The 27,866-nt window shown below is 44.2% G+C and overlaps 1 protein-coding gene across 2 annotated transcripts; it reads left to right on the top strand.

Moving 5' to 3' along the window:
- Positions 1-1,304: 1,304 nt before the first annotated feature.
- Positions 1,305-27,866, top strand: LOC309327084 (uncharacterized protein). Of its 2 annotated transcripts, none has more exons than XM_081836151.1 (6): positions 1,305-1,593; positions 4,276-4,341; positions 5,277-5,567; positions 23,339-23,356; positions 26,184-26,474; positions 27,463-27,866. In XM_081836151.1, exons 1-6 carry the CDS (start codon positions 1,572-1,574, stop codon positions 27,588-27,590), a joined length of 816 nt encoding a protein of 271 aa, XP_081692277.1. In that variant the 5' UTR covers positions 1,305-1,571; the 3' UTR covers positions 27,591-27,866. The 2 variants fall into 2 exon arrangements, with proteins under 2 accessions (XP_081692277.1, XP_081692278.1); XM_081836152.1 differs by lacking the exons at positions 1,305-1,593; positions 4,276-4,341; positions 5,277-5,567 and adding exons at positions 19,624-19,726; positions 21,389-21,454; positions 22,127-22,417.

Genomic DNA, 27,866 nt, shown 5'->3' with positions numbered 1-27,866 from the left:
TTAATAAAACACAGTGTTCATTCATAAAACAGTAACATAAATCTCCATTGCTACATATTGGGTGTGTATTTCAGTGGTTGAACGTACAACTTTATGGCCATGCTGTAGTGTAGTGCTTATGCAACTGTGAATAAAAGGTGGGTGGGCTCATCTTCCAGGGGTTTTGGGGGGAGGTGACAAAACTGATTTCCAATAAGTGCCCCCCTTTATTTCCATTACAAGTCCTTGAGTCTGTACTCTGAATAGTGACACCAGGGACCTAGAAGGTGCAGGACTAGTCAGTCCAACCCCTGCAGTCTCATCAGGGCTGTCCTTAAGGGAATTGGGGCAATTGGGCCAAATTGGGCCCCGCGTACCGCTCCTAAGGGGGCCCCCACACCAGGGCAATCTAGATGGATTTTATTTATATCTATAAGATTTTGCAGACTTTAGCTGGGAACTGGGGCCCTACAAAAAAATTTCAAGTTGTGCCCCACAGCTTCAAATTGGGCCCCACTGACTAGCCCTGCGTTTCATAGTTGCTGGGCCTGAGTTGACCTGCCCTCACATGAAGTCTTGGGTTTGCAATTTTGGGAGAAGGGAGACTGCCTGCTGGGGAGCAGGTGGGCTGACAAGGCCCCCTAGATTTAGAGGCCCTAGGCTTCAGCCTACTTAGCCTATACATAAATCCAGCACTGGATCAAGGCAGCAGCCGCCCCTCTGCCACCGCCATCGCTGCAGCATCAATGTCCCAAAAGTGTACTGTAGTATTTATTTATTTAGCCATGCCCGCCCCAGCCGACCAGATTAGTTGACCCGAGGAGTGATGCAACCGGGGACTCCCTAATTGAGCAGGGGCTAGCAACGCCCCCCGCGCAGAGGGGAGAACACGTGACAAGCCCACAAAAAGGCAATGGCTTTAGTGCGCAGGTGCTCGGGGGGCGCAAAAGATTGCTTTTTCAAAATTGTGGGGTGTGTGTGTTTGAAACCAGCCCGGGGGCTGCAAGTGGCCCCAAGGCCAGACTTTGGACATGCCTATTATAGGCCATGTTACCTAGGGGGTGGTTTGTGTGCATGGGTGTGTACATGTGTTAGCTCCATTTTGGTCATGGGCTGCTGGTGTGCAGCCCCATCCACTTTATCCTGAAGGAATACTATCCTGGGGGAGGGGGGAGAGATTGTCTATTTCTTTCCCTAGAATGAATTTTTCACAGCATTTCATGTCTAAATCTTCTCTCTATCATGTGAAATAATCTACTCATTCTCAGAGGGGTATCTGGTGGGGAGTTAATAGGATAATGGATGAAAAGCTGCCTTTCTGACCATCAAATATTATATTTAAGTGAATGTGCCTGAGGGTCATAGATACGTTGAATAGTCCACCTGAAGGAAAGGTATAAAATTAAACATCCTTGAGTCGTAGCTGCAGCCACATGTGGGGGTGTTGCCCAGGGGAGGGGATAGAAGCTGCATTCTGCAAAAGTCGTGATGATTTCCGTCTCGTCTGTGAGAGAAGTAGAAGGAGCTGAGAGTCAGAAGTGGAGAAGAGTGGACAAACATCAGATTGGGAAGTCAACTCCTAATCTGCCCTGATGAATCTCTTCTGGGTTCTCTGTAAGTTAGGGAAACTGGGAAGGGAAACTCCATAATTCCCATCAGAGTTTTCCTAGGAGTGTGTGTGTGGTTGTCAAAATTAATGGACTTAGCTGAGATGACAAAATTGACATGTTTTATCAGAGAAAAATCATTATTAACATTTACTAAAGATTGGAAACCTCCCACAGACTATTTGCGTGGAAAAGAAAATGAAATAACGACATTTGGATTTGAGGATTGATGAAAATTGTTTATAGAAGGTGGAATTATTAGGTGTTACACTGGAGTGGATGTAGCGAGTGACGTTTATACGTAGCGGTTGGATGAAGAATCAGAAGATTCTTTAACTTCCTAACTTTTCTCTCTTTTTCTCTTTTAATTCATTTATCATTTCCTTTTCTTTATCTCTTTCTTGTTCTTCCTTTCTTTTCCCCCTCTGTATTAATGTTTTGGTTTGGATTTTAGAAATAGATATTGGACAATAATCTTTGTTATTCTCTTTATAAACTCTAAGAAATTTTATTTTTTTAAAAAAGTTAATGGACAAATAGCAGGATTCTAGAAAAGTTATGTACAAATGGCCTCTTATACTTCTCCATACTACTAGTGGACAGAGAAACTAGGGAGAAAATTAAATGTAATTACTTGAAATGGAGGAGAAATTTCCAACATTCCAGAAATAGCACAGCTTTTCATTTCCCCTTCCCTTTTCTCTGCTTCTGTGAAGTTAATGGCAATGGGAAATGAGTTGGCAGCCAGACTCCCATTCTGCATCCTCTCGCATTGCCCAAAAACAATGTCTTTTTAAGGCTATATGGCGGGTGAGAACAGAAACAGAATAGAAAATTGTTGAAAATACTAGAAGCAAACGCTTCACGATGGCCTTTTACTATAACAGTGAGAAAAGGAAAACTCATAGAAGAAAAAATATTTTTGAAATGTTTTCAGAAAAATACCTTGTAAGAATTTTTTGCTTGACTCTAAAAATAAAAATGGGGAGAGGCAACTCTAATAGAGACAACAGTATGTACTCATACTTAGGGTTGCCATACGTCCAGGAAATTCCAGAGCATTTGCCTCAACAACTTTGTCTGGGTTTTTAGTTTTGGGAATGTGGCAAACTGTATGATGATAGATTATGTGACATTTCCATTATAGATCATAGTCCTACACAGAAGATGATGGCATAAAGCATACTGGAACAAGTTAAGCTGCGTTGAAGCAAGATCCAACCCATTTTCAACAGAAGGGCTGCTGCTCTAAGTGAGGCAGGGAAAAAACAAGTCTAAAAATATTGTTCTATGTGAGGTTGCCAGGACTCAAGACTGATTTGAATGAGCTCAGGTTCCAATTTAAGTCACCTGCTCGTTACCACATCCCTGCAACAGCCTTCTGGAGGACTTACAGTGTCCTCAGCTTAACTAGCTGTGCTATGATGAGCATATCTTTGTCTGAGCAGCATGGTGAGCCCAGCTGAGGGAGAGATCTGTTGCATCCTGAGGACTGCAGAAAACCCAAGCTGTTTTCAACAGACATTTTTAAAAATAAACCAAAATTAGGTCTTCCTCTTTAACTTGTGGAGGACATTTTATGAAAACATCTAACTTCTTTTTCTTTTTCTTCTTCTTCTTCTTCATCGTCTTCTAGTACTAACTGCAAGATTATGAAGGATTTCAGTTTAAGAATGGCTGGGTTATACAACATAATGTAAATGTACACATTAAAGAAGTGTTGGGAGAAGGAACAGTGTGAAACACTTGGGGGAAAGAGCAATTTTATTGGTTTCTCCTAAGCTCTGCAAATGCACATGCTTGTTTAATCTCTTTCACACACCATGCACTCCTTTTGCACCCAGAAAGAAAAATGCACCAGAATAGGGAGTGCTCTGGTATATAGGAATCTTGGCAATTATATGCCTTTACATTAACTCTCATCTATATACGTATTGTTTGCATAATTGGAAACTACCAGCAGGGGCGTTCCAAGGGGGGGCTCACTCCAGGTGCCATTCCAAAGGGGGGGGTGACAAAAAGCAGACCCCCAATTGGCATAATGTAAATGTACAAATTAAAGAAGTGCTAGTAGAAGGAACAGTGTGAAACACATGGGAAAGGGCAATTTTATGGTGGCGCTCGCCCTGTGGAACGCCCTTCCAGCAGATGTCAAAGCAATAAACAACTACCTGACATTCAGAAGACATCTTAAGGCAGCCCTGTTCAGGGAAGTTTTTAACGTGTGATACTTTACTGTATTTTTGGTTTTTATGGAAGCCGCCCAGAGTGGCTGGGGAGGCCCAGCCAGATGGGCGGGGTATAAATAATAAATTATTATTATTATTATTATTATTATTATTATTATTATTATTATTTATTGGTTCCTGCTCAGCTCTGCATTCTCACATGCTTGTTTAATCTCTTTCAAACCCCATGCACCCTTTTGCACCCAGAAAAAAACCTGCAGCAGAATAGGAGATGCTCTGGCATATAGAAAACTTAGAAATTATATGCCATTACATTGACTCTCATTTATATGTGTATTATTTGCACAATTGGAAACTACCAGGGATTGCTATAAAACTAAAGCCACTCAAAAGAGACTGCAGCCAAAATAGCAGGTCAGGAGAATTTTTAAAACACTGCTCTGCCCTTGTGCTTACTTGTTAACACATATTATAAACATATTGCATGGATGTTATTGCAGGTGCCCTTCTTGCAAATCACTGGTGTTTGGGTGATGACAAAGATTCAGAGCTTTGCACTTCTGCAGGTGAGTTTGAGACTGTGCAAGACCGTGCAAGACTGTGTGTGCTAGTGTGTGCCACATTACAGAGTATGGGGTGTGTGTTCCTCTACTAGAACCACATGTTTAATGCTAAATGTTCATTATCAAAGAAGGTCAGGGCTGTTTCATTTCATCATCAAGCTTTTAGAAAATATGAGATGTACTAGAAGCTGCCACCCACACTTCCTCAGCTCACCAATCCCTCCAGCCCTCCATCCAGTGGCGTAGCGTGGGTTGTCAGCACCCGGGGCAAGGCAAGTAATTTGCGCCCCCTAACCCATGGATTTGCGCCCCCTAACCCGTGGATTTCCCTAACCCCCAGATGTTGCGCCCGGTGCGGCCGGCCCCCCCTGCACCCCCCACGCTACGCCACTGCCTCCATCCCCTCCACCTGGCTAACCCCTCCTCCATTTACCCCTCACTCACCCCCTTGCCTATCCCCTCATATCTGGCTAACCCCTCCCATCTTCCTTTAAGCAGCTCATATGGGCTGGAGCTAGAGAGTTGTTGTATCCTAAAATATTCAGCCTATTTTAAATGTGACATAGGATTGCCTCATAAGATCTTTTTGCTTACCTAACTATTGATCTTCTATACCTTTTAGAAGATTGAGAGCTTACAATCCCAAATTTCTAAACAAAAATTGAGTGGTATTCAAATGCTTTAAATAAATAAAACAGAGTAGAATACTTGCATGCCACTGACCCCCAAAAGAAGAAATTAAAAGCAGTATACAACAAATAATTATGAAAAAACTGTGCTAAAATGCTATACAGTAAGACAAAATAATGGCGATAAAGCAATCTAATTCCACGTGATTACTCAAATGTTCACCCTCCATTGCAACTGCATTTTCACTAATTCTCTACATTCATTTATGCTCTTTCTTTATTTCTTCCCTTCGTTTTTTCATTCTCTAGGTGAACTTCCTGCTCCTGATTTATTCTTGAACAAAACTTTGGTTCCTGAAGGGGAAACTATCACTGTACTATGTGCGGCTCCAGCAGAGGTTTTTCTGACCGGATTCTTTTTCTGTAAAGATGGGGCTCCTGTTTCATCCAGGAAAGCAGCATCTCAATATGTTCAATACATAGTCTATGCATCGCCGAAGAATGCTGGCCAATATTCCTGTGGTTACCAGCAGAAGGATGCAAAGAACCAAGTGAAGATATCTGCCCTCAGTGTTGCTCAGAATCTGATTGTCCAGCCAGGTAAGATTGTATGGGATAGCCCCGTTTAGAGTTCCAACTACCCAGTCATGCCATATTCCAGCACAGTCCATTTAATTCCCCACCCATTTGGTTTCTATTCCCCTATGACAAGAGTTAATCACAGCCACAGAGCATGTTCAGACTTCCCTGGAGCACATTCATATATTTATCTACATGAAAATAGGTGCTGTTTTGCACCTAATGCAACAGATGTTGGAGGATCTGGCCAATAGCATGGAGATGACAACACTTCTCCAGGAACACTGTTTAATAACGTATTAAAAATAGGTATTGCTTTTAGGCAGCTTATCAAAAAAATTCATTATTTATGTGTCTAGCCTCTAGGAATGGGGCTTAGGTCAACCTAAGTCCATCCTGTTTCATTTCTTATGGCACATCATGTTTTTCTAAAGGTTACATGTGTTCTTCCATCCAGCTCATTAATACTTTGAGTAGGGCCAATGAAATGAATGGTTCTTTGTCATAACCAGTGATTTTTAGTTCAAATCAAACCGATTGTAATAATGCACACAGACATATATATACATTAATGTACACATTTTTTATGCATTCTTCAAAATATGCATTTTATCATTGCTTTTCAATGCATTTCCAAATAAAATACACTGGTTATATTAAAATACGTATTTCTGTGGGCGCCTTTTGTGGCAAAATCCAGAGAAGTGTGTGATCCAATCAGGAGTTGTGTTCTGATGCACAGTTCAGTTAGGCACCACTGCCTCGATAGAGCACAATTATGAGAGCCTTGTTGTTCTTGATGGGATGAAGAGCCATGCTTTTCTGATATTGTCCATGTTTTCCCCCACCCAGGTTATTATGATTCCAATGGTAAGTAAGCAGCATTAGTGAGTAAAAATATTGATTTATCTTACTGTTTTAGTATGCCATTTTAAATCTTGACACAAGAACAAAACAATGCAATTCATACTCAAACACAATCATGAAAAGAAAACATTATTCTCATTCCCATCAGAGATCATTAATACCCTAATGCCACATTTATAGAATCTTTTTGCCACTGTGGAAAGTCTGATAGCACTCTTGATGTCAGTGTCTGAATTTCTCTCCTTTTTTGACAAATACAAATGATTGCCATCAATCAAGAGCCAGTTGGCTATACAGAGAGTCAGGGAAATGCATCACTCCTTACTGGTTTTCTTGCTATTTGTTCAAGCTTTTCACCATATCACTTTATGCCCCATTCTGTGCCCAATAAGCATGAGACGAGTTTGCTCAGTGGTACTGTGGCCCATAGATTGCAGCAAAATACTGGGCAAGGTTTCGGTCAGTATCTTTTCTCTGTGTGATGGGCTGTCCCATGAGCCCTTGCTGAAGAGGGGAGGCAAAAGCCTATATAAGTCTGTTTTCCCTAGAGCTCACAGCCATTTTGCTTTGAGAGCTTCCTGCCTGCCTATCCTCCGGTGAGAGTCTTCACTGAGCTATTTTGGGTTGTTGGTTGAGAGGACCGGAAAGGAACTTTTTCTCTCAGCCTGATTGGCATTTGTTTGGGGTTGGGGAGTTTTCCGCCTTTACCTCAGTGAAATTATGACTTTCCTTTGTTAGGCGGAAGAACATTGTTTGTATGAGGGTGGAAATGGCATTGGTCAGGATCAACATAGTAAAGGGGGGCCCATAAGGGGCTTGAGGGAAGGATTGACCATGGCAAACTCAAGCGTGAGTTTGGTATCTGCCCGGTTGAAAAATGCAGCCTGGTGCCCCAGTGAGACCTTGCTTGCTTGGCTTGCACCATGGCAAGGTTTAACTCTGGCTGACTCCTGTCGTACAGGTCTGGAGTGATTCAAAGGCACCAGATACATTCCTTCAACATGGGGCTTATGGAATGATGATCTGATCCTGGGACCCAATGCCATGCCAACCCTTGCCCTGCCTGCTGCTGTCAACAAAGATTTGGCCTAATTTTATCCCATCACCGTTGAGCAATCTGGTTATTTTGCTGCTCACATGGGTAACATAGTGCACTTGCCTGGGCAAAAAATGATTAAAAGAAACCAGCCACAAATAGATCATTCACACCCACTGTAAAATCAACTTTCACCAATAATGAGAGTTTTAAACCTCAGATAATATATAGATTATATAGAAGGTATTCAATAGTTCAATTATGACTGGAGATTATGTAAATGATAAGGTCTGCCTCTTCAACTTGCTGTAGACATTTCAAGCAAACACCAAATTCTTCAACATTTTCCTTTCTTGTTCTCCCCTTCTCTAAAACACCCTCAAAGGGTGGATAGGATGGAGTATACAGGAAATAGCTATAGTTGTAAACTGAGCAGATTGTTTTTCTTCTAGTATTTTATTATATGTTGCAAACTGCTACAGGGATTTCTTTTTCTTCTCTGTCATTCATTGTAAAGACCTTTGGCGATATACAATAAAAACTGATTGATTGATACTATTTGAGAGAATCAATAGGAGTATATAATCAGAGTAGGAAAAGTGTTATGATAAACGTGTACATTTGTCCCGCAAGTATGAAACCATAGAGAACTTGTTAATGTCTATCTGCTAATTTGTTAGCTGTCTCTGGTCATATCTGAATAGAAACCCAAACTTTCTGATCTTTTTCTAGTCGATCCAGGTCAGACAATACCTACCTATATTTGGATTCTCCGCTCCTCATTGGTGCTTCTTCTCCTGGTCTCAGCTCCAATCATCACCTATTTCATGGAGAAGTGTAATTGCTCCTTGTTTGGACCTAGAAACTAGGAAATCCCATTGGAAGAAAGAAAAATGCCTCCAGACTCTTCTTTTTCTATCCTTCACACCTCATCCATCTATAAACTTACAATAATGTTTCCAGTATTTTACTAAGCTGGTTTTGAGCTTTAGGGTTCCAATAAATGGCTTGGGTTCATGACATCTGCTAGGCTTCCCAGAAGTTTTTATAGCAATACAGCAAAGGTGTCTGCATAGTATTAATGGACATCTTCAAGGGATAGCATTTTGTCTACTGGGATTTATATTATTTGCTACTTATTTTAACATACCTATGTTTTAAAATATTATTTGTATTTCTGCCAAATAAATTGTTGAGCTATTGTGTTGCTCTGCATTGTGCCGTATTTCTATAGTATGTTAACCACCAGGTGTGTGCTATGTTTACACAGACCACATTCTATGTAAATGAGTAGAGAAACAGGAACAGGTACACAGATAGTAAAACAATTATATGGGGACCCTCAGCTGGTAGACCATGATGGGGAACCTTCTGGGGTCCAACTCCATTAGCCAACTTTGATAGATATACAGGGCAACCCACCTGTCCTTCACATGACATAATTCGGTTAAAACCCCTTCATACATTTCCCAAACATGGGAACCACAAAGAAAGGGGGGGGGTTGTCCACCCTATGTTTTGCAAGCCACTTCATGACATGCCTTTCAACCTTCAAAACTAAAGACTCAAAGGAACAGCACAACATGGCTTCAAAGAGCTACACTGGGAAGGAGAAGCTTCTCCCCTCTCCTTGAGCAAGGCATGCTTTGCTCCAGCAAAGGGACAACTGGGGGCCCATGTGAAGCTCCCAATTGTTCCATTGAAGGCCTGGCTTTATTTATTTAGAAAAATATTCATATGCTGATATTCATACTCATATATCAGAGTGGTTTACAACAATTGTACATAAAACCATATAATAAGAACCATATTAAAAGGTTAAAATCAGAAACAAGCTGAGGATGTCAGGTGTAGGATGGGTCGAGAGGGCTCCCATAATTTGGTCAGTCAAAAGAGGAAACGTGATGGGCCTTGTTGTGCCCATGGACTGGAGGCTCCCAACAGCAGTGTAAAACCAATCCAGCCTCTGGCAACTTTCTTCCTGGCTTCTAAATCATTCTCACGCACAAAGGAATTCTTATTATGCTTCTCATTCCTCCCAAGACACAAACAAGTGGGAATGAGCAGGTGAAGATTTTAAAATGGATGAAACAATGTGAAAGCACAGTTATGCTGTATACAACCTTGTGACCAGGGATTCCAGGCAGGAGAGCAAATTGTCCAAACGAACTGTCCCAAATGTACATACCAAATCAGAAACACTTGCATAAGTAGATTGCATTGTGTTGGTATAGCGTGTTCTCCTTAAAAAGAGAGCACGTGTTGCGGTTGGGGCCGGCATAAACATTCCTAGTTGCCAGCCAGGCTGTGGCAAGGGAATTGATTGGATTGGTGGCTGTTGTTACTAAGGAAAATTTAATGTTGCCAATTAAGGGGTGGGATCAGAGGTTATTTATACTGGGTCCACAGAGTGCTCCTTTCTCTTTCGCTGTGGACACCGGATCAGCACCGGAGCGGTTGCAGCGAGAGATTGGTTCTATAATCTTCATTGGTTCCCCCCCCCCTTTTTCCCATATTTCCCCTATTTCCTATTGATTTCTTATTCTCCTTTTTTCCTTTTCATTTAGTCCCTCATTCAGTTCCCTCTTGGTTGAAGGAGTACTCTCCCCTTGGGCAGCGGGTGGGCTCCTAGCCCGGGTGGCTTAAGGCCCGGGGCTCGCCCGAGCGTGGGCTTTCCCCCCCCTTACCCCCCCCCACGTGGCCTTTCTGGGCGCCGGAGTGACTTACCTGACGGTTTGGGGCATTCCCCTTTTTTCCTCCGTCCTCCTGGGTGACGCAGGCAGCGGCTGTAGCTTTCGCTAGCCCCATTTACAGCGCTCTTTGGGGGCAGGAGTGAGGCCCAGCGGGCCAGCGCCTCGTGGGGCGCTCGGCTGGGGGGGGGGATTTGGAGGCCCGCCATTTTGAGGCATTTGGCGGGAGCGCCATTTTGCCTTCTTCCTGGGTAGGTGGCGACATCTTCTGGCCAGACAGGGTAACTGCAGGACTGGCTGTTAATTGAAGTGGGTACTGTCTATAGTCGACCCTAGTGGCGGCCTCTAGTGGCTGACTGCTTAATTGCAGGTGATTTTATTCAGTTGTTTCTTTGCTGGCTGACTGTTAATTGCAGCTGTGTTATTCGGTGATTGCATTCTAACTCTTTAGTGGTGGTTGGTTGTCATTTCCGGCTGGTGAATTTAATTAATTTTAATTTTATTATTATTATTGGTTATTTTATTTTATTTTATTTATTATTTTATTTTGCGTCTTACCTTGTTGGCTTTTATTATTTGTTAATTATTTTCCTTGTTTCCCACCAGTACTAGGAATGGCTCCTAAGAAGGCAGCACAGCGGGCTGCGCCTACTCCCCCTGCGAAACGGCCTATAAAAGGCCCGTCTCAGTCTTTACGTTCTCCTGTGCCTGCCCAGTCATTGAGTCGTCTTCAATCCATGGTCGCTAGCTTGGCCGGTGACCCGGTGGCTCTGGCGAGAGCGGAGGCGCAGATGGAGGGCCTGATGCATCGTTGCTCAACACCTTCGACTTCATCAGCGCTGTTGGCTCCTCTTGGGGGAGCTTCTTCTCCGGTTTCGTCATCTAGTGAAGATGAGAGAGTATATTTGTCAGCCAGTGGTTCCTTACCTGATAGGCAACCGGCCCGGCCCCGGGTTTCGCCTGGGTCCCGGGCCATCACGCGTAAGGGGAGGGGGAGTTCCAGGGTTGGAGCCAGGAGACGGACATCAGCACGGGGCCGTGCTGAGCGGGCTTCTCCTGGGCAGCCTTCAGTGACACGGAGTTCGGCTATAAGGCATTCACGGGCGGTCTCTTTTCAGTCAGTTCCAGGTGCTGTGCGCCACTCCAGTGATGAGGAGGGAGATTCACCGTCCTTACCTGCGTCGCAGTCACCCTCAGTCGCGGTCCAACAAGGCAATGTTTCGGAGTCTTCAGCTGAAGACAGCCTTCCTCTTCCTCCACGGGCTTCCTCTGGTGGGCGCCGCCGCCGCAAGAAGAGCTCCAGGAGGCGCTCCAAGCGCAGACGGAAGGGAACTTCTTCTTCTTCGTCAGGTACGTCTTCGCAGAGCTCCAGCAGTGACGAGGAAGCTTCCCTCAAGCTTTACTGGGGCTTTGGTGAGGCCTCCGGGCTCCCCAAGTGGGTTTGGGAGCGTAGGGCAAACTCTCATCGTGCAAGGTATGGGGCGGTGCAAGATTGTCTCGAGGGTGTCTTGGTGCCCGACGTTAAAGTCTCCACCAATTCAGCTAGGGATATTATTCCTGGTGCCCATTTGTCAGCCACATTGCGATCCAGGATTCTTAATGGTCGTTATGTTGATATTTTTAGCCTAGCCCCTCCGCTCGATGGCCAAGAGCCTTTGGAGAAGGATTACGCCGCTCCAAAGAGGCGGGCAATCTTGGCCAAAGCAGATAGGACTTTTGAACGTTGGTTGGACAGTTTTCAAGTGTTTGCTGGCGTAGTCTCCGCGGCTTATCCTAGGAGGTCTTTGCATTTATGGGTTTATCTGTCCATAGTCCGCTCGGCCTTCACAATGGCCGGAGAGACCGCTGCTTTGGCTTATGATCAAAATTTCAGGCGTAGAGCAGCCAAGATCCCTACTGCCCGCTGGGATCGTAAAGATCTGGACGTTTGGACTACTTACGTTGCCCCTCGCATTGACAAGAAGGCCCCTGATCAGCAGAAGTTCAAGGCGCTCCCTCAAAAGGCGGGTCGCCGGTTGTATTGTTGGGATTTCAACAAGGGCGCCTGTCAGCGGCAGCCCTGCAGGTACACTCACCTTTGTGAGAAGTGCTCAGGGAGCCACTCAGCGTCTGTTTGTACGGGGGTGCGGCGTCCTTTTCGTAGGGGCGGGGGCTCTCAGCAGCCCCCAAAAGCTGCCCCCACCCAGGTGCCAGCCGCTGGAGCCGGAAAATAGTACCCTGTTCTCTTTAGCCTACACTCCGGTGAGGCTGCAGCCGCTGCTCTCCTTGTTGGATTCATATCCTGACAAGGAAGCGGCCTCTTATTTGCGTGAGGGGTTTTCTTTGGGTTTCAGGATCCCGGTGGCATCGCCCCCCATAGCCGGGAAGTTAGTTAATCAGAAATCTGTAAAAGACATGCCAGAGGTGGCGCGTAAAAAGATAAGTAAGGAATTGGCTTTACATCGTATGGCCGGTCCTTTTTCGGTTCCTCCTTTTCCCAATTTGCATGTGTCACCCTTGGGTATAGTTCCCAAGAAAGCCCCGGGGGAATTTCGCCTCATTCATAATCTTTCTCATCCCAAAGGCACGTCAGTAAATGACGTGATTCCCCCGGAGCTTTGTTCGGTGCGCTATGCTTCTCTTGATCATGCGATCAAGATGATACGGAAATTTGGGCCTGGTGCCCTGTTGGCAAAATGCGACATTGAATCTGCATTTCGCCTGCTTCCGATTCATCCGGATGATTTTTGGTTGTTAGGCTTTCAGTTTGAAGGAGGATTCTATTTCGATAAGGCCATGCCTATGGGCTGCTCTGTAGCCTGTGCAGCTTTTGAGTCCTTTAGCTCCTTTTTGGAGTGGGCCTTGCGTGAAAAAACTGGCCTGGATGGCGTCACGCATTATCTCGATGATTTTTTGGTCGCCTCAGCTAGTGATACGGGGGACTGTGTTCTTTTGTTGCAGGCATTAGCTTCCTTAACGGAAGAGCTGGGTGTTCCGTTGGCAGCGGAGAAAACGGAGGGTCCCTCCACACAGCTTACTTATCTGGGTATCTTGTTGGATACCGTGGCCCAAACTTCCAGCTTGCCTGCGGATAAGATAATAACTTTAAAAAGTGTCATCAGGGAATTAATTCCCTTGAAGAAGGTCTCCCTTCGCCAGCTGCAGTTGCTGTTGGGCCATTTGAATTTTGCCTGCAGGGTGGTCGCCCCTGGACGACCATTCTGCTCCCGCTTGGCGAGACTCACTTCAGGCTTGCAGGCCCCGCACCATAGGGTGCGCCTGTCTAGCCAGGTGCGGGCTGACCTCAGTATCTGGTTGGAATTCCTAGAGGAATTCAACGGTGTGTCATTGTGGCAGGACACTTTGAACCTCCACAACGACTTCCAGGTGCATTCGGATGCTGCGGGGTCCCTCGGTTTTGGTTTGTTCTGGGATGGCAGATGGTGTGCTGAGCGTTGGCCTTCTGCTTGGCGTGGGGAAGCTATAACTCGGGATTTAACTTTTCTTGAGTTTTTTCCCATTGTAGTGGCCGTGCATCTGTGGGTTGAGTACTTCAAGGACCATCGCGTTTGTTTTTGGTCCGATAACCAGGCGGTCGTGAAAATATTGGCCAAGCAGTCTTCACGTTCTCCTAGGGTAGCGGCCCTGCTTCGGGTTTTTGTCTTGCATTGTTTGCGTTTTAATATTGTATTTTCTGCTCGATTTGTTCCGGGCATATCTAATGAGATTGCTGATGCTCTGTCCCGTTTTCAGATGGAGCGATTCAGATCCCTGGCGCCAGAGGCTCGAGACCGTCCGGAGATTTTCCTGGATCATCTCTGGAACCTTGGCAGCACTTAGTTTTACAGGGAGTAGCTGCATCTGTTGCCCCTTCTACTTTGAGGTCTTATAAAAAGGCCTGGGCAGATTTTTTAGTATTTAATGGACAGACCACGGAGGGTGAGGTTACTGCCCCCCATTCTACCTCACAGGTGCTTAGGTATTTGGCACATCTCTTCCAGATGCGCCGGGCGGCCCGGACGCTGCGTCTTCATTCAGCAGCAATTTCCCTTTTTAGCAGGGCATTTTTTAATAAGGACCCATGTGGGAAGTTTGTGGTGCGTAGAGCTTTGGAGGGTTGGGGGCGTCTCAACCCCTCCAAGACTACTCCCAGACGGCCTATCACTTTTGAGCTGCTGGCACAGATGCGTGATAAACTACGTAGCATCTGTTGGTCTAATTTCGAGGCTCGTTTATTTTCTGCAGCCTTCTCATTGGCTTTCTTTGGGGCCTTGAGAGTGGGAGAGGTGGTCCTTGAGCCTATGCGGGATGGAGGTTCCAGGGGCTTGCTGTTGCAGGACGTGAGCTTATCTCCGTCTGACTTGCATATTAATATCAGAAACTCGAAGACGGACCAGCTGGGTAGGGGAGCCGTTATCCGGCTCCTGGCAACTGGGGTAAGTGGCCCTTGTCCGGTGAGGGATCTTAATAGGTACATGGCTTTGCGACCTGTGGGTGAAGGGCCCTTGTTCGTTCATGAAAACGGGCACCCATTGGTGCGTCATCAATTTTCTAAGGTGCTGCGTAAAGTTATTGCAGCGTGTGGGCTTAAGGCATCTGAATTCGCTCCTCACTCCTTCCGGATTGGTGCTGCAACGACGGCAGCCCACTGGGGTTTATCCGTAAGGAGAATAAAGGACCTGGGTCGGTGGAGGTCGGACGCGTTCAAGAATTATGTGAGGAAATAATGTGCTGTGTACTTACATTTCTGTTTAACCCTAGGTACGGGCACTGTCCATATTTGGATAGTGGGCCACAGTATTGTACACTGGGCCGCTGACAGAGCTCGTCGGGCTGGATTGGGAGATGGCCTGGGCCTTCCACAGCACGTGCAGGTGTCCTGGATCTCCAGAAGGGGGATGCGCTGGAGGGAATTCTTGCCACTTATGAAAAGGCGTGTCCTCCTGCTTGGCCCACCCTCGGCGATTGTGGTGCAGCTTGGGGAAAATGATGTGGTTTCTTTTCCTTGCTATACGCTGCGTACTGTTATTTTACAGGACTTAAGGGAGCTAGCGACTATAATACCTAACGCTAAATTGATTTGGTCACAATTGCTTCAGCGCCGTATTTGGCGGGGCAGTCCTTGCCCAGCATCCACTGAGAGGGTCAGGAAGCGGATTAATTCCGCAGTGGGCAAGTTGGTGGTGAGTTTGGGCGGATTGGTGATTCCTCACCCTCGTATTTCCTTTAAGGAGGAGGTGTTATACAGGGCTGATGGGGTTCATCTTTCTATGTTTGGGAATGATGTATGGTTGGATGCAGTGGTGTCCAAGTTGAGAGTGTGGCTTGCTTTGTGAATGGTGGCGGCGAGCGTAAGGGCTCTGGTGGCGGTTAGGCATTGGTTAAATTGATTGGGAGGGGTATGGATTGGCTGTGCCTACCCCTCCGATGCTGCTGCGAAATGGGAATTCCGTTAAAGGAATTCTGGGGCTTACCATCCCCTTGTCCAAACCCCTGGAATCGGGTGCGGGCCGGGTAAGACCCCAAGGCGCATTGCAGGGAGGAACTGAAGGGTCTGTATCGCAGCCCCAGTTGCCCTGCTTGTTCCTCCACACTGACTTACGCTGGAATCCGGGAGTCAGTGCTATCCCCCAAGGCGGGGGGGGGGGGATAGCTAGTCATAACCAATGCCTAAGCAACCATTCACAATATTGTATGATAATAAAGTTGTGGCCAAAATTATGCCAAAAACCTTAAACAAAAATTATGTGTGATGTGTGAGTTTTTGGGAAGGGATGTTTTGGGGACCTCAACACGCAAAGCGTGTTCTCCTTAAAAAGAGAGCACGTGTTGCGGTTGGGGCCGGCATAAACATTCCTAGTTGCCAGCCAGGCTGTGGCAAGGGAATTGATTGGATTGGTGGCTGTTGTTACTAAGGAAAATTTAATGTTGCCAATTAAGGGGTGGGATCAGAGGTTATTTATACTGGGTCCACAGAGTGCTCCTTTCTCTTTCGCTGTGGACACCGGATCACCCGCCCGCCCTCCCTTTGAAAGGGCTTTTCGCTTGGCCTTGCTATGCCTGTCATGGGGCCGTTCGCCTTAGTGCGGGGGCCTAGTAGGAATTTACCTTTTGGCTGATTAGTGTGTGCCAATCGGGTTTTGCCTACTATGTAGCAAATCGTCACAACTTGTAAGGTTGGCGGTTAGGCATTGGTTAAATTGATTGGGAGGGGTATGGATTGGCTGTGCCTACCCCTCCGATGCTGCTGCGAAATGGGAATTCCGTTAAAGGAATTCTGGGGCTTACCATCCCCTTGTCCAAACCCCTGGAATCGGGTGCGGGCCGGGTAAGACCCCAAGGCGCATTGCAGGGAGGAACTGAAGGGTCTGTATCGCAGCCCCAGTTGCCCTGCTTGTTCCTCCACACTGACTTACGCTGGAATCCGGGAGTCAGTGCTATCCCCCAAGGCGGGGGGGGGGGATAGCTAGTCATAACCAATGCCTAAGCAACCATTCACAATATTGTATGATAATAAAGTTGTGGCCAAAATTATGCCAAAAACCTTAAACAAAAATTATGTGTGATGTGTGAGTTTTTGGGAAGGGATGTTTTGGGGACCTCAACACGCAACTATCCAACCAGTTGAGGTAGTGCTGCTCTCCTATGACGCTGAGGACTCTGGCTCAGAGGACCAGCCTCCTTCACTGTCAGAGTCAATGTCCACTAAAGCCGCTTTAAGGGAACTGGTCCCTCACATAGAAGGCCAAACTAGCTACAGGGCGTTCCTGTTTAAGGCTCAGTTTGAGCATGACTGCTGAAATAACAGCTCTGCTTTAATAGAGTCCCCAGGCTGACCCCTGCAAGGAACCCTGTCCATAGTACTTTCTCTGTGATGCCTTGTTTTGCATCCCTTCATCTCTGAGCTGCTGAGGTAGTCAGTCAAAAAGGAGAGCAATTTCGTAGGTCTCCTCCCCAAAGGAACACCTTACAGACCATCTCCCCGGCCTCCCTTTCACCTGGAAGACTTGAAGTCGATGTACATTGCATGAGTACTGCCTATTTCCCAGGAAAGATGTGCAGGCTGGGATTGCCTAGGATTGCAGACTGACCTCTGATTCTGTATCAAGCTGTGGTCATCCAGATCCTGCTGGACTACAACTCCCATTTTCCTTTACCATAAGCCATGCTGACTGAGACAGATGGGAGATAGAGTCCATCAGCATCTCAAGGGCCACAGCTTTCGCTGGCTAACTCTATGTTGGCATATATACAGGGCACTTCAGATACTTGCTAAAGAGGCAGATGGGGGGCAGCTAGTTTGCATATCAGTGACAGGTGGGACCAAGACAATGTTTATTAAATGTTGTGATCACTTTCAGAATGTTTTATTCCATTGCTCTAGTTATGTTTGCTAACATGGACTCTCTCATGAGCAAGGCTATTGGTGTTACAGGTGAATTTGAGGAATAAGCTAAAATATGAAAAAGGCATTAAAAGGAGAGAATGGAATAGGTACTGAAGCCCCCAAAATAGCGCTTACATTTTCTGAAGACTAATATACCACACTGGTTCAGCCTAGCATCTATTTTGATGAACATACTTCCTTCCTTTGAGGTTTTTATGAATGCATTTCTAATAGATTGGCCTAATGGCTAAGTTTAATTTTTGCAGTTCTGTTTTGCCATACACAACATTGCCTCTCATGAGGTTTCTGTATCTGTAGAGTTGGGTATCATAGAAAAAGTATTAGGGAGCAACACTTTGCACAAAAAGTTATAGTAAAGCAAAGCAAAGTTAAAGCGGCATGAAGTTTTACCATAGCCGAGCCTCATTTGAGAAGCAGAGCTGCTGCTCTACTTAAGCCTGCCAGATGGATAAAAATCCTTTAAATGTGGGTTTATGCCAGATTGCCAGGTTACATGATCTAGCTGAATGGGTTTAGGATTCAGTGTAAACTCTCCCTTCTTGGTCTTGCCCATGTCATGCCACCCGGATGCTCATTTTGGGTAAGTTACACCAGTCTTGTCTCAGGTAGCTTTGGCTCGGAAGGCTGAGCCCTGGTTGAAAGGGTTGAGCAAGTTACACCTTCGACTGAGCCAGGGTTGGGGACTTAATGCTGGCTGAACTCAGATGAGCCAGGAATCAGCTGGCTGAGCAAAAGATATATTGCATCCCAAACTACCCATCCCAACAGATCCTGCCATGGTGCTTTGACCAAAAGACGCAACCCATCCACTAACTATTCGGGTAACCTAGGGACCCTGTTATATAAAGAGCCAAGTCCCTCGCCCCCCCCCCAAATGTTTTATTCTTTTCCTGTCATGATATTCTTTATACTGAATTTCCATAAAGAAGAGCAGCTGCAGTCCAGTCGTGACAGACTCTGGGGTTGTGACGCTCATCTCGCTTTATTGGCTGAGGGAGCCGGCGTACAGCTTCCAGGTCACATGGCCAGCATGACTAAGCAGCTTTTGGCGAACCAGAGCAGCGCACGGAAACACCGTTTACCTTCTTGCTGGAGTGGTACCTATTTATCTATTTGCACTTTGAAGTGCTTTTGAACTGCTAGGTTGGCAGGAGCAGGGACCGAGCAACGGGAGCTCACCCCGTCGCGGGGATTTGAACCACTGACCTTCTGATCGGCAAGTCCTAGGCTCTGTAGTTTAACCCACAGCTGAAAAGGAAATGAACAATGGAACAATAATTTGCTATAAGTAAGCTTTGATGAGTTTCTCTCAGATTAATTTGGAAATTGTCGCAGTTCTTCGGGGCACAGAAATAATCTTCCTAAGCCAGTCTAAAGGCTCACTGAAATTATCACTTCCACATCTCCAAGGAAGCTGGAGCCTCTTTCCATGGGGATGCGAAGAATGGTAGAATCCTTCATACCAGAGATAGAATGTAATAAAATGAAACTGGTACAGACAGCAGGAAGGACCAGGGACACTTGCCTTGCAAAATGGTTGCTCTTTCCACTTTAACATCAGAAACTGCTGGACTCTCACAATGCAGCCCAGGCACTCTCCCCTCTTTATAGGCCATGTTATCTAGGGGGTGGTTTGTGTGCATGGGTGTGTACATGCTTTAGCTCCATTTTGGGCATGGGCTGCTTCTATGCAGCCCCATCTACTTTGGCATAAGGGAATACTGTCTGGTGTGGGGGGATTTCCTATTTATTTCCCTAGAATGAATTTTTCACAGCAAATGTCTGAATCTTCTCTCTATCATGTGAACTAATTTACTCATTTTCTGAGGGGTTTCTGGTGAGGAGTAAATAGGATAACGGATTAAAACCTACCTTTATGACCATCAAATATTATCTCTAAGTGAATGTGCCTGAGGGTCATAGATACGTTGAGTAGTCCGCGGGAAGGAAAGGTATAAAATTAAACATTCTTGAGTGGTAGGTGCATGTGCATCTTAGGATGCAACAGACCTCTCCCTCAGTGGGGGTGTTGCCCAGGGGAGGGGATAGAAGCATGCATGCTGCAAAAGTCATGATGATTTCCGTCTCGTCTGTGAAAGAAGTAGAAGGAGCTAAGAGTCAGAAATTGGGAAGAGTAGACAAACATCGGATTGGGAAGCCAACTCCTGATCTACCCTGATGAATCTCTTCTGGGTTCTCTGTAAGTTTGGGAAACTGGGAAGGGAATTCATGGATATGGGCAACTTCTTGAAAGATCTGGGGAAAGTAAACTCCATAATTCCCATCAGAGCTTTCCTAGGATAGTGTGTATGTGTAAGATGGAAAGACTGATCATTACCAAGAATGGAAGAGTGGTTTTTAAAATTAATGGACTTAGCTGAGATCGTGAAATTGACATGTTTTATATGGAAAATTCTAGAGCATTTGAGGGAGCACGTGCCTGTGTGAGAGGGGGATCAGTGCAATTGGCGGTGGTGGATGGCACGGTGGGGAGTGGGTGATTGTAAAACTTTGACACACACCACCCCCCAAAAAAGAAAAAACTCAACAACTTCGTCCAGATCTGTAGTTTTGGGAATGTGGCAAGCTGTATGACGATAGGTTCTGTGAAGTTTCCAATATAGATCATAAGTCCTACGCAGAAGAAGATGGCATAAAGTATACTGGGAAAAGTTAAGCTGGGTTGAAGCCAGTTCCAACCCATTTTCAACGGAAGGGCTGCTGCTCTAAGTGAGGCAGGGGAAAAAACATGTCTAAAAGATATTGTTCTACATGAGGTTGCCAGGACTTATTTGAATGAGCTTTGGTTCCAGTTCAAGTTGCCTGCTCCTTGCCACATCCCTGCAACAGCCTTCAGGAGGACTTACAGTGTCCTCAGTTTAAATAGCTAAGCTATGAAGAGCATATCTTTGTCTGAGCTGCATGGTGAGCCCAGCGGAGGGAGAGATCTGTTGCATCCTAAGATGCACATGTCTTTAGATCTTGTGATAGGATTGCCACTGAGGACTGCAGAAAAGCCAAGCTGTTTCCAACAGACATTTTAAAAACTAAACCAAAATTAGGTCTTCCTCTTTAACTTGTGGAGGACATTTCATGAAAACATCTAACTTCTTCTTCTTCTTCTTCTTCTTCTTCTTCTTCTTCTTCTTCTTCTTCTTCTTCATCGTCTTCTAGTACTAACTGCAAGAGAATAAAGGATTTCAGTTTAAGAATGGCTGGGTTATACAACCTAATGTAAAGAAGTGTTGGGAGAAGGAACAGTGTGAAACACATGGGGGAAAGGGCAATTTTATTGGTTTCTCCTAAGCTCTGCGTTCGCACATGCTTGTTTAATCTCTTTCACACACCATGCACTCCTTTTGCACCCAGAAAGAAAAATGCACCAGAATAGGGGGTGCTCTGGTATATAGCAATCTTGGCAATTATATGCCTTTACATTAACTCTCATCTATATACGTATTGCTTGCATAATTGGAAACTACCAGCAGGGGCGTTCCAAGAGGGGGTCTCACTCCAGGTGCCATTCCAAAGGGGGGGGGTGACAAAAAGCAGACCCCCAATTGGCGGCAACCCCCAGGGCACATGCCGTTTGCCGTGTCCCCCCCCCAGTCGGTGCACCGTGCCCTGTGGGCGGTGCACCACACCTCCGGGATGCACGTCACACCCCCTGAGACGAGCACCGCTCTGGGTACCAGAGCGGGTTGCTTCACATCTGACTAGCAGAGATTGCTAGAAAACACTTAAGACAATCCAAAAGGCTGCAGCAAAAATAACAGATTGAGAGAATTATTAAATCATTGCTCTGCCCTTGTGTTTACTTCTTAAAACATATTATAAACATAATGCATGGATGTTATTGCAGGTGTTCTGCTTGCAAATCACTGGTGTTTGGGTGATGTCAAAGATTCAGAGCTTTGCACTTCTACAGGTGAGTTTGAGACTGTGCAAGTCTGTGTATTTGTGTGTGTGCAGAATTGAAGAGAATGGTGTGGGGGGGGGGTGTTCCTCTACTCATTCCAAATGTTTAATGCTAAATGTTCATTATAAAAGAAGGTCAGGGATGTTTTGTTTCATCATCAAGCTTATAGAAAATATGAGATGTACTAGAAGCTGCCAGCCACACTTTCTCAGTTCACCAATCCCAGCAGCCCTCCATCCCCTACACCTGGCTAACCCCTCCTCCATTTACCCCTCACTCACCCCCTCGCCTATCCCCTCATATCTTGCCCAAACCTCCACTTTAAGCTTGGCTGAACCTTCCTTCCTTCTTCTATACATTTTAAAGAATTAAATTGAGAATTTGCAACCCCAAATTTCTAAATAAAAATCGAGGTGGCATTAAAATGTTTTAAATAAATAAAACAGAGTAGAACACTGGCATGCCACTTTCCCCAAAAAGAAATAATTAAAAACAGTATACAATAAACAATTATGGGGGGAAACAGTGCTAAAAAGCAATACAGTAAGACAAAAACAAAGGTGATAAAACAATCTAATTCCACATGATTCCTCAAATGCTCACCTTCCATTGCAACTACATTTTCACTTACTCTCCGCATTCACTTATGCTCTTTATTTATTTCTTCCATTTGTTCTCTAGGTGAACTTCCTGCTCCTGATTTATTCTTGAATTCAACTTTGGTTCCTGAAGGGGAAATTATCACAATACTCTGTATGGCTCCATCAGAGGTTGTGGTGACCAGATTCTTCCTCTGTAAAGATGCGGCTCCTATTTCATTCAAGAAAGCAACATCTCAAACTACTCAACACATAGTCTATGCATCACTGAAGAATACTGGCCAATATTCCTGTGGTTATCAGCAAAATAATGCAAAGAACCAAGTGAAGACATCTGCCCTCAGTGTTGCTCAGAAACTGGTTTTCCACTCAGGTAAGGTTGTAGAAATGATCAGTCTAGGAAGAGACCTGCAAGAGAATGTTGCATGGTGAGATAGTCCTGTTTAGAGCTCCAGCTAGCCAGCCATGACATATTCAAGCACAGTTCATTTAATTCGCCACCCATTTGATTTCTATGCCCCCACCACAACAGTTAATCATAGCCACAGAGCATGTTCAGACTTCCCTGGAACACATTCATATATTTATCTAAATGAAAATAAGTGCTGTTTTGCACCTATGCAACCAATGTTGGAGAATCTGGCCAATAGCATGGAGATGACAACACTTCTCCAGGAACACTGTTTAATGGCATTTTAAAATAGATATTGCTGTTAGGCAGCTTATCAAAGAGTGATGCTTTTGCAACCTGTTAAAAATATTCATAATTTATGTGTCTAGCCTCTAGGGATGGGGCTTAGATCAGCCTAAGTCCACCCTGTTTCATTTCTTTTGGCACATCATGTTTTTCTAAAGAGTGCATGAAAGGTTACATGTGTTCTTCCATCCAGCTCAGTTATACATTGAGTAGGTGTAATGAAATGAATGATTCTTAGTCATAACAATTGATTTTTAGTTCAAATCAAACCCATTGTTATGATGCACCTTAATATATACATTAATGTACACATTTTGTATGCATTCCTCAAAATATGCATCTTATCAGTGCTTTTCAATGAATCTCCAAATAAAATACACATGTTATATTAAAATACATATAAAGTGGGTCCCTTTTGTGGTAAAACCACATTAAAAAATCCAGAGAAGTTTGTAATCCAATCAGGAGCTGTGTTCTGATCCACAGTTCGGTTTGGCACCTCTGCCTTGATAAGAGCACATTTATGGGAGCTTTGTGTTTCTTGATGTGTTGATGAGCCATGCTTTTCTGATATTGTCCATGTTTTTTCCTGCCCAGGTAATTGTCCTTCCAATGGTAAGTAAGCAGCATTAGTGAGTAAAAATATTTATTTATCTTATTGTTTGTTTTAGTATGCCATTTTAAATCTTAACAGAAAGACAAAATAATGCAATCTATACTCAAACACAATCACGAAAAGAATTTTTTTTCTCTCATTTCCCATCAAAGATCATTAATACCCTAATGCCACATTTATAGAATCTTTTTGCCACTGTGGAAAGTTTGATAGCACTCTTGATGTCAATGTCTGAATTTCTCTCCTTTTTTGACAAATACAAATGATTGCCATCAATCAAGAGCCAGTTGGCTATACAGAGAGTCAGGGAAATGCATCACTCTTTACTGGTTTTCCTGCTATTTGTGCATGCTTTTCACCATATAACTTTATGCCCCATTCCGTGCCCAATAAGCATGGGATGCCTTTGCCGAGTGGCACTGTGGCCCATAGATTGCAGCAAAATACTGGGTAAGGTTTTGCCCGCTATCTTTTCTCTGTATGATGGGCTCATGGGAAAAAGCTGCCCCATGAACCCTTCCTGAAGAGGGGAGGAGGAAGCTTACATAAGTCTCTTTCCCCTGGAGCTCACAGACATTTTGCTTTGAGAGTATAGAGGTGGGCCCCATAAGAGGCCTGAGGAGAGGACTGACCATGGCAACCCCAAGCATCGGTTCAGTATCTGCCTGGTTGTAATCTGCACCCTGGTCCCCCAGTGAGAGAGACCTTGCATGCTTGGCTTGCACCACTGCAAGATTCAACACTGGCCGACTCCTGTTGTATAGGTCAGGAGAGATCCAAACCCAGCGGATCCATTCCATCTACATGGGGATTGTGGAATGGTGAACTGATCCTGCGACCCAATGCCATGCAAACCCTTGCCCTGCCTGCTGCTGTCAATAAAGATTTGGCCTGATTTTATCCCATCATTGATGTGCAGTCTGACTATTTTGCTGTTCTCATGTGTCACATAATGTGCCTGCCTGGGCAAAGAATGATTAAAAGAAACCAGCCACAAATAGATCATAGAAATTGATTGATTGATATTATTTGAGAGAATAAATAGGAGTATATAATCGCTAGAATAGGGATCGAGAACCTGTGGCATACACCTGGCCCATGAGGTCTCTCAATTCAGTCTTTTACTGTATTTTTGGTTTCTATGGAAGCTGCCCAGAGTGGCTGGGGAGGCCCAGCCAGATGGGCGGGGTATAAATAAATTATTATTATTATTATTATTATTATTATTATTATTATTATTATTATTATTATTGGCCTTGGGGGTGGTTAGGCTACATGGGGGGTGGTTTGTGTGCATGGGAGTGTACATGCTTTAGCTCCCTCTTAGGCATTAGCTGCTTGTTTGCAGCCCCACTCACTTTATGCTGGAAAAATGTTTCCTACTTATATCCTTAGAAGGAATTTTCCACTACAATTAATCTCTGAATCTTCTCTCTTTCACGTGAACTAAGCTACTAATTTTCAGAGGGGTTTCTGATGGGTGTTAAATGGGATAACGGATGAAAAGCTGCCTTTCTGACAATCAAATATTCTCTAAGTGAATGTGCCTGAGGGTCAGAGATACATTGAATACATCAGAAGGAATGGTGTAAAAATTATACATTCTTGAGTCGTAGCTGCAGCCAAATTTGAGGGTGTGCCCTAGAGGAAGGGGATAGAAACATGCATTCTGCAAAAGTCCTTGACATAGGATTGCCTCGTAGGATCTTTTTGCTCACCTAACTATTAATCTTCTGTTACCTTACTTCCTGGCTGCAGTTCCCTATCCTCCTTGGCTTATGCAAATAACTAACAAGATCAAACAAATTGGCCTAAACCCTGAAAATCTTCTTATTGGAACTCTGAACAAGGCTAAAGTAATTATCACTCAGAGACTCTAAGATGTCGAATTACAACAAGAAGACGCCCTACTCCCGGAGACGTATAGATCTTTAAAAGCTTGGTCTAATTTTTCAGCTGCCCTTTACTTAACTAACATCACTAACGAAGCTTATAGATGGGCTTTCTCCAGAGCCCGCTTTGAGACAATGCCCTCAGCAGTGCTGTACGGCAAATTTACGCGGGTACCAATGCATGCGCGTCTCTGCCCCTGTATGTCTAATAAGGTAGAATCTGTCACTCACATCCTTCTATTTTGCGAATTCTATAGTGAAGAACGAGCTCAACTTATTTTGCCGCTTTTATCAAAATTTATACCCCTTCAACATTATTTGGAATCCTCCCCCGAAATTCTACGAAAATATCTTCTGGAAGATTCCTCAAGCTCAATATCATATGAGGTGGCCAAATTTTGCACTTTAGCAATCAGGAAGCGTAAATCTCTTTTGTTGAACGGCACACTGCGAAGCTCCCTTGCGTAATAATTTTCTTTTTTTTTTCTTTTTCTTTTTTTTTTTTCCTTCTTGATGCTGTTGTTGATTTCCTTTTGTATGATCTTGTGGTGTTCTGTGTCACTGGCTTTTGCCGCAATAAAACTTGACTTGACTATTAATCTTCTATAACTTTTTAAGATTAAATTGAGAGTCTGTAAGCCCAAATTTCTAAATAAAAATTGAGGTGGCATTAAAATGCTTTAAATGAATAAAATAGAGTAGAACACTTGCTTAACACCTTCCCCAAAAAGAAATAATTAAAGGTAGTATACAACAAACAATTATGGAAAAAACCAGTGCTAAAAATGTATACAGTAAACAAAATAATGGTAATACAGCAATCTAATGCCGATTGATTACTCAAATGTTCACCCTCCATTGCAACTGCATTTTCACCTAGTCCCTGCATTCATTTATGCTTTTTCTTTATTTCTTCCGTTTGTTCATTCTCTAGGTGAACTTCCTGCTCCTGATTTACTCTTGAACGCAACTTTGGTTCCTGAAGGGGAAACTATCACAGCACTATGTTTCACTCCATCAGAGGTTGTGGTGACTGGATTTTTCTTCTGTAAAGATGGGGCTCTTGTTTCAGTCAAGAAAGCAATATGTCAAATTACTCAATACATAGTCTATGCATCGCCGAAGAATGCTGGGCATTATTCTTGTGGTTACCAGCAGAAGGATTCAAAGAACCAAGTGAAGACATCTGCCCTCAGTGTTGCTCAGAATCTGATTGTCCAGTCAGGTAAGATTGTCAGGGACCTGCAAGGGAATGTTGCATGGTGGGATAGTCCTGTTTAGGGTTCCAGCTAGCCAGCCATGCCATATTCTAGCATAGTCCATTTCATTCTCCATCCATTTAGTTTCTATTCCCCCCACCACAATAATTTATCAGTATTTCATAGCCACAGAACATGTTCAGACCTCCCTGGTCTGCTTTTGAGATTACAGTGTTCAAACCTTACAGTGTTTTTAGAAATGTTTTTCATCTGTTTACATACAACTAGCACATGCCTTGAGTGTGTAAGGTGCCATTTTGGTTGCATAAGGTTTGGCACACAACTTTGAACAAACAGATCGTGGAAAATGTATGGATGATTGTTTCTGTAGATCAAGGGGAGTGAGTTCCTCCTGAGTGCCTTGATGGCATCTGATGGCACAGAATTTCTAAATGATCAGCATAGATGTAACCAGTTTTCCCTATTCCAGGGAGGTAGGTAAATGATAGGTACATCGTTATTCCATGAGCTGGGGTACTTTATTCACTCCTCTCAATTTTCCACTATAGGCATGAAAATATTTTGAGCTGTGTGAATAGTTGCATTAATCCTTATGCCCTTTTAGTACTGCATAGCAAAACAGCTATGCCAACATTTTCCTTACCATGTCATCTCAACCCAGGTTTTTGCTAACAATAGGACCATCCTTGATGACAAATTAAGATTAAGTGGAAGAGGTTGAACCACAAAGCTAGGTTCAGGTGAATCTCTAAACCAAACCTTTGTTTTGCTGCTATGTCAGTCATTCTATGCTGCCAACGTGTTCCTATTTGAGAAAATCAATAGGAGTATATAATCAGAGTAGGAAAAGTGTTATGATACACTTGTACATTCTTCCACCAAGTATCAAACCGTAGGGGACTTGTTAACGTTTATCTGCTGATTTATCTATCTGTATCTGGTCATATCTGAATACACACAAAAACCTTTCTGATTTTTTTCTATTCAATCCAGGTCAGACAATATCGCCCTATATTTGGATTCTCCGCTCCTCATTGGTGCTTCTTCTCCTGGTCTCAGCGCCAATCATGACCTATTTCATGGAAAGGTGTAATTGCTCCTTGGTCAGACATAGAAACTAGGAAATCCCACTGGAAGAAAGAAAAATGCCTCCAGACTGTTCTTTGTCTATCTTCCTAACCTCATCCATCTATTCACTTACAATAATGTTTTCAGTATTTTGCTAAGCTGAGTTCAAGTACTGGTTTTGACCTTTAAGGTTCCAATAAATGGCTTCGGTTCCAGAAGTTTTTATAGCAGGTACTGAAAACAATACAGCAAAGGTGTCTACGTAGTATTAATTAATGGATATCAATGTATAGCCTTTTATCTGCTGGGATTTATATTATGTGCTGCTT

This window comes from Podarcis erhardii (genome assembly GCF_964252035.2).
Source record: "Podarcis erhardii genome assembly, chromosome: 13".
NCBI classification, from domain to species: domain Eukaryota; kingdom Metazoa; phylum Chordata; class Lepidosauria; order Squamata; family Lacertidae; genus Podarcis; species Podarcis erhardii.
This window is presented reverse-complemented; position numbering and strand designations above follow the sequence as displayed.